This window comes from Phalangium opilio, unplaced genomic scaffold (genome assembly GCF_054372755.1).
Source record: "Phalangium opilio isolate 3A_F unplaced genomic scaffold, DU_Popi_V2 ptg000209l_1, whole genome shotgun sequence".
NCBI classification, from domain to species: domain Eukaryota; kingdom Metazoa; phylum Arthropoda; class Arachnida; order Opiliones; family Phalangiidae; genus Phalangium; species Phalangium opilio.
The window spans coordinates 10,185,452-10,191,675 of NW_028324217.1; the positions used below are offsets into that span (position 1 = coordinate 10,185,452).

The 6,224-nt window shown below is 35.0% G+C and overlaps 2 protein-coding genes across 3 annotated transcripts; one reads left to right on the forward strand and one right to left on the reverse strand.

Annotated features, from left to right (window-relative positions):
* Positions 1–700: 700 nt before the first annotated feature.
* LOC149619062 (uncharacterized) lies at positions 701–2,610 on the forward strand. The gene is made up of 3 exons (XM_089854000.1): positions 701–1,003; positions 1,532–1,638; positions 1,705–2,610. Exons 1-3 carry the CDS (start codon positions 943–945, stop codon positions 2,608–2,610), a joined length of 1,074 nt encoding a protein of 357 aa, XP_089710126.1. The 5' UTR covers positions 701–942.
* Positions 2,611–3,447: 837 nt separating this feature from the next.
* LOC149619063 (uncharacterized) lies at positions 3,448–6,004 on the reverse strand. 2 transcript variants are annotated; one of them, XM_089853999.1, is made up of 4 exons: positions 5,834–6,004; positions 5,447–5,765; positions 5,281–5,382; positions 3,448–5,208 (listed from the first exon to the last, which is right to left on the reverse strand). In XM_089853999.1, the coding sequence occupies exons 2-4, from the start codon at positions 5,744–5,746 to the stop codon at positions 3,448–3,450; spliced, it is 2,163 nt and encodes a 720-aa protein (XP_089710125.1). In that variant the 5' UTR covers positions 5,747–5,765; positions 5,834–6,004. The 2 variants fall into 2 exon arrangements, with proteins under 2 accessions (XP_089710125.1, XP_089710124.1); XM_089853998.1 differs by having other exon boundaries at positions 5,828–6,003.
* Positions 6,005–6,224: the final 220 nt, after the last annotated feature.

A 6,224-nucleotide genomic window follows, 5' to 3' on the forward strand; every position in this document is an offset into this window, starting at 1 on the left:
ATTCAGCAACATAAGTTGCCAAACGAAAAATGAAAATCGGCGCCGCGCACAGGCCTTGATTAATGTAGGCAATATATAAAGTAACAGATTAAGTAAAGTAGAGTGAAAAGACAGTTTAGATTGAAAGACATTGAGTTGATTGGATTTAATAAACCGTTTGTATTCGGCTAACCGCTAAAGCAAAATAATAATAATAATAATAATAATAACCTAGGCTTTGTCTAAGAAGGGATGTCCACACTAAGCCTGTGGCTTGTGTACATGTGGGTCCCTTTACATTGCATAGAGGGTGGTGGCTATGCCACAGCTAACCTACTGCGCCCTATACTAACTATTACCGTTAACCTCAGCAAGTTTTGATGGAAAGGAGAAACCGGGTTAGACCGCGGAGGAAAACTCCTTTAAACAAGTGGGGAGAGAACTTGCAAACTCTACGCAGAAGGATTTGTTCGCAGAGTTTCACCCGGTTCCACAGTCCAGGATCGAACCCGGGATCCTCTTGCTGCGAGGCGAAAGCGCTAACCGCTACGCCACCCCGAATTGGGTGACATGTTACTAATCAAACTGATTCTTTGATGTTACGAACGGGAACTAATGTTTTGATTTTTCAGTCGGTCGGAACACTAAAACAAATTTAGCTCTCCTAAATTAAAGTCAAGGGAGTTAGAGAATAGAACGATGACATGGATGCAGCATGGAGAAAGGGTAATGGAGGTGAAAAGAGCCAGTTTTCTACGTTGGAGCCGCGACCCCGAAAACCCCACTGGCGGGCGGAGAAGGGGAGTGAAAAAAAGGGGAACGCGGTCGGGTTCGCCTCGACGTTTCGGTTGCCATGGTTACAACGAGGCAAACATTTTTGCCTCGGTATACCGCGCCATCTTGCAAGGGGTTTTTCGCGGGGAAATGGGAATATTTTGAGCAGCATTTCTCCATGTGACCACGATGGAGATGGACCACAATTATTGTCAAATAAAAACCAAAAAACGGAAGAAACGCAAAGAAGGTAATAATAATTTAGAAATATTAATAATTATTTCTAAATATTAATAATTATTTCTAAATATTAATAATTATTTCTAAATATTAATAATTATTTATAAATATTAATAATTATTTATAAATATTAATAATTATTTAGAAATATTAATAATTATTTAGAAATATTAATAATTATTTAGAAATATTAATAATTATTTAGAAATATTAATAATTATTTAGAAATATTAATAATTATTTAGAAATATTAATAATTATTTAGAAATATTAATAATTATTTAGAAATATTAATAATTATTTAGAAATATTAATAATTATTTAGAAATATTTATAATTATTTAGAAATATTAATAATTATTTAGAAATATTTATAATTATTTAGAAATATTTATAATTATTTAGAAATATTTATAATTATTTAGAAATATTTATAATTATTTAGAAATATTTATAATTATTTAGAAATATTTATAATAATTTAGAAATATTAAAAATAACTTTAAATTAAATCTAATTTGTTGTTTTTACGTTTTAGGGTTAAGATTTGATGAGGATTTCATAACAGAACACTTGAAAGGAATTTTAAATGAGGCCTCTAACTTGCAATCAGTTACCTTTCAACACAGAAAAGAAGAAATAGTGGTAATTTCTTTTAAAACTATTTCGATATTATCTGATATAAATTAACTGACATTTTCCTTGAAATAGAATGCCCTTAAACAAATTCAAATCGAAAAAATATGTCAACTAACAGAAGAGGCGACAGAATGTTTAGATATATTTGCAGATCCTAATAATGGCCTGCTGGATAAAGCAAGGTTTACGTACAACAGGAATCACTTGATGGCAGAAAGAAGTTTCTATTGCAAATTGAAAGTTTCTTTCCTGGTTCTATCTAAATTTATACTTCTGAACAACATTGATCAGGAGCTAGTCATCTCTATTTTTCTTGTCCGTTTTTTTAACGAGCTCTTCAAGTGCTATTGTGCAACTGAAATGAAAGCATCTGAAAACCAACCTGGGCCAAGTGCAGTTAAAATTCAGAAAACTTTCGAGTGCAAGCTTAGCGCTTCGGAAATTAAGAAAAAAGAAGGGAACACCATACATCAAATAGCAGGATATGCAATTGATCAGATCATTGGGTTTTTTGAATGTGAAGATTTCTGGAGAAACTGTCTTATCCCAAAAGAAGAAGCCAAGGAAATCTACCATGCTTGGACTGAAAAGCAAGACCGAGGTGGTCTACTATACCTCTCTCAAACTGCTTATAGCTTTTTCTTTAAAGTCTGTGATATTATTTGTAAATATGTCGATGCTAAGGACCCCTTACGGTTAAATACTACAAGAAATTGCAATATAAAGTTGGAGTTAGAAAAAAACCAAATTATTAATGGATTATGGGATGAATTATGGAGTAAAGATTTAGAGAACTCAAACAGTGCCAAGCTCAAATGCTACCAAATCCTAATTAATTGTCATTTGAAAGGACTTACAAGAAAATGTAAATCCCAAATCCAGTCCCGTAAGAGGGATAGTTTGAATAGCAGTGGCATAAGGAAAGAATTGAAAGTTATAACTCAAAAGAAAGTTTTAATTAAACAATTAACAAAGTAAATAACCAATTATTGTCAATCTAAAGAGACATTTCACAAACGAAAAGCATCCCGAGCAACTTTGTTTCTTAAAGCTCTTTTTCCTACAGTTTTAGAGCAGTTTCCATTTAAGGTTTTGGGTATAATGGATTTCATTAATTTTATCCTTTTCACACCTTGCCCGTACTGACTAACAGTTGGATTTTCTCCAGCACCAGAAGCTGCCCTTTGCTTGCTGAAATATTGTTCAACAGGGTCTTGATTGAAATGTGAAGTTAATACGAAAGGTGCCCCCTTCTCCAACATGTATTTGACGAGGGCTATAGTCGAATGAACTGAAATAAATTGGGGGAAAGAGAATTAGTGACACAGTTTAGAAAAAGTATAACTTTATAAGATTAATTTATTACCAGTGATTCGCAATCCTTCCAAAGTTTCTTCACTAAGTAGCATTTTTGATCGGGGCAACTCATCATCTATTTCAGAATGACTAACTTCCTCTTCCCACTCATCTAGGTACCCGAGAAAATCTTTCATCAGCCACTACAAGGAAATTAGTTTTTGAAAAACTGTATTTTAAACTGGAGAAATTAGTATACCTCAAAACGCCAATCATCCACACTTTTAAATGGAGCTAAGGCTGGCTTTAGTTTTCTTTTAGCATCTGTGCAGTTTGAAACATTGAGAATATCAAAAAATGTATCGAACATCCTCAAGAATTTAACTGTCTCGGACGCTTCATCACCCAAAAGTATTTCCATTGCGTTGGCTGTGGTACTGCTCAGTACTTGTACACATAATTTAACTTTCATACAGCTGTATGAATCTGGGTTTACATGGTTGTACGTAAGTTTGGGTGCTAGTCTAAGTAACGAAGATGAATCCAGCTTATATGTATCAACAACATGCTTCCATAGCAAATATTTCCCATTTTTTTCAGCTTTCTAATTGGTCTGAAAATTTGGTCTTTATGTTTTTTAAGTTTACCGCTGTTTGCTAATCCATTTTTGGCCGTTTTCACCCCGTGGCATACATCAGAAACAAAGTATAATGGTTCAAAATTATTGAATGGATTTTTACACCGATAACCCACTTTGTCTTGGTGTAAGAGTTTTTCACTCTCCGTGCAAAATTTGATTAATTTTTGATTGGTGGCAGCCTTATCAAATATAACCGAAATAATCTTAAAACTGGCTCCTTGTAAATGTTCTATTGCTTCCCATAATATTGAATATAAGTCTTCCGCCTTTAGCTTATCGCATGGAAAATATGCATAAGCATATTTAAAGTTTGTTGTCACACCTCTAACCATTAATTGTAGCACATGAGTGGCTAAATCAATGTTGCTATTTTCTTCTTCGTTAGAGTGCTGAATTTGTTTTTCAATTTCTGCTACTCTGTTTCGAAAGGTATTAAGATTGTTGGCACCTATCAATTCCCCAGTATTACTTTTGAATACAAGGTCTTGTTTTATTTGAATTTCATCCAAAATTAACGAGAAATATTTCTGGTGTTCTTCTAAGTTGTCCAAATCAATTTTGGTCCTCATTTCTAGCAGTGTAGCTTCATCGAAACCACTCTTTGAAGTCATGTCAATTGAATAATTGAACAATGTCCTTTTAGAGGGGAGTGGTATGGCTTGCCTTAAAGCCTCGTATGTTGTTGGTGACTTTGCTTTAATGGACAGACACCACTGTATAATGGCTGGGTGCCACTTACGTGGCCTTGATTTATTTGATGCATTAATTTTCATCTGCTCACGTAAAAATAGCTTTTGAAAAACTGGTTTGCTCTGAAAAGGGTTTTTTTGTAAAATATTTTCAAATTCAGAGCTTTCTTCTTGGGACATAAAAATTCCATCATTCTTATAGATTTTCTTTATGTTTTCCTTCATGTGCTTAATTTTTCTTTTCTGTATTGTATTGGCTGTGTATAATGTATCATATTTTCCCCGTAAAGCTTCTGCGCTGAGATATCGTATGTTGGTAAACTTTGAATTAGGCTTCCCACTGATAAATCTGTTTGTTTCTCGCAGTTTCCTCCTCTGTAAAACCTTCTTAGACAGGCCACAGTTTACACAACGTTCTTTTTCTTCCAAAAAAAGCTTTCGACATTTATCAGATCTTAAAGACTGACTTAATGAGCAAACATAAATAGATTTCAGATATCGGTCTTTAAACGAGTCAAACAATTCACCCCGAATGCCTTGGCAGCAATTCCAACTATCTAATTCTAGCATTATGTCAACTAAATCTCTTAGTATTTTAATTGGCTCTTGAAAATTTACTGTTGAGCTGTTAAAAGCAGCATGACTACTAGGAACTTCCTTATCACAAACTGTTACAGAAAGAGCCATTGTTGGGTTTAAAATGAGCTTCATGAAGTCATTCTTTTTGAACACTAAGCTTGTTATAGTATTAACATTTCTGTTCGAACCCCGCTTTATCTCCATGCTCCATTTTATGGATTCCATATTGCTTGATTGGTAATTTAAGAAGTCTTTCGCAAGATGTTCTAGAGAATCGATAAGTTTAATTGGGATTTCTCTTTCCCCAGAATCATTCTTAGTTTGAATTGCAATCTCCTCTACTATGGTACACGAATTAGAATCCTCAAATACCTATGACAAACATTATAATATATATTATTATTGTTTAACGGTAATAGTATTGAAACCTCGTATTTGACTCACCACATCTTTTTCATTTTCATTTTCCATAAGAACCAGCGCCTCATTAACAACAGAATCATGGATAATGTCTGTTGAGATGTTTCTAGTGGGTTGCACTTCAGGCTATATAATCACCAATATTAGAATAACAACTTTTATGGATAGAACATTCATTTATGGAACTCACTTGTGGGTTGACGTTGACAATCTCAGAACATTCATCGTAGTCAGGCATAGGGTCTGGATTGCTGACTGTTGGTCCCAAGCCACCCGGAAAATGATTACCACAGACGTAGTGGTGTTTTTTTACATTTGTTGTTTGTATTTCAGGCCTTTTAATAGCACGTAACCATCTCACACACTTCTCATATTCAGTGGTTGGTTTTGGTACAGGAAAAAACCGAATTTCTCCGGTAGTTTGGGAGGCACACTTCTTTCCATTTTCACGACTTTTGCAATTAAGATAGACGCAGTATCTTTTCCCCATTATTTTTCAGCCTTCAGTACTAATTTCTTATAAAAATATTGAACTGCAAAAAACCCCAAGAGCCATGAAAGAAAACCATACACGAACACGATTAGACGACATATTGCGATTGACAGCCAGTAGAGGGCGCAAACAAACGATTCAGTATTTCGGCGGCAACGCGTAACCATGGCAACCGAAACGTCGAGGCGAACCCGACCGCGTTCCCCTTTTTTTGACTCCCCTTCTCCGCCCGCCGGTGGGGTTTTCGGGGTCGCGGCTCCAACGTAGAAAACTGGCTCTTTTCACCTCCATTACCCTTTCTCCATGGATGCAGCTTGGCCTAGGTATACTTTTCTCTCTGTAAACATGTGCGAATTCATCTGAGAAGGGTGGTTGTAGCTATGGAACCTAGTGTAGGCCATGAACCTCTTTAGAAAGCGGGTCCGCAGAGATTCTTGTTAGAAAATTTGTTCACAACTTAATAATTCCTCGAAGC

Excerpts from the sequence above, each read along its gene's own strand:
- LOC149619062 (XM_089854000.1), top strand. The coding sequence starts at position 943 with ATGGAGATGGACCACAATTATTGTCAAATAAAAACCAAAAAACGGAAG. Across the intron at positions 1,004-1,531 it reads ACGGAAGAAACGCAAAGAAG|GGTTAAGATTTGATGAGGAT; the intron begins GTAATAATAATT and ends TTTACGTTTTAG. Across the intron at positions 1,639-1,704 it reads ACAGAAAAGAAGAAATAGTG|AATGCCCTTAAACAAATTCA; the intron begins GTAATTTCTTTT and ends TCCTTGAAATAG.
- LOC149619063 (XM_089853999.1), bottom strand. The coding sequence starts at position 5,746 with ATGGGGAAAAGATACTGCGTCTATCTTAATTGCAAAAGTCGTGAAAAT. Across the intron at positions 5,383-5,446 it reads TTGTCAACGTCAACCCACAA|CCTGAAGTGCAACCCACTAG; the intron begins GTGAGTTCCATA and ends GTGATTATATAG. Across the intron at positions 5,209-5,280 it reads ATGAAAATGAAAAAGATGTG|GTATTTGAGGATTCTAATTC; the intron begins GTGAGTCAAATA and ends TGTTTGTCATAG.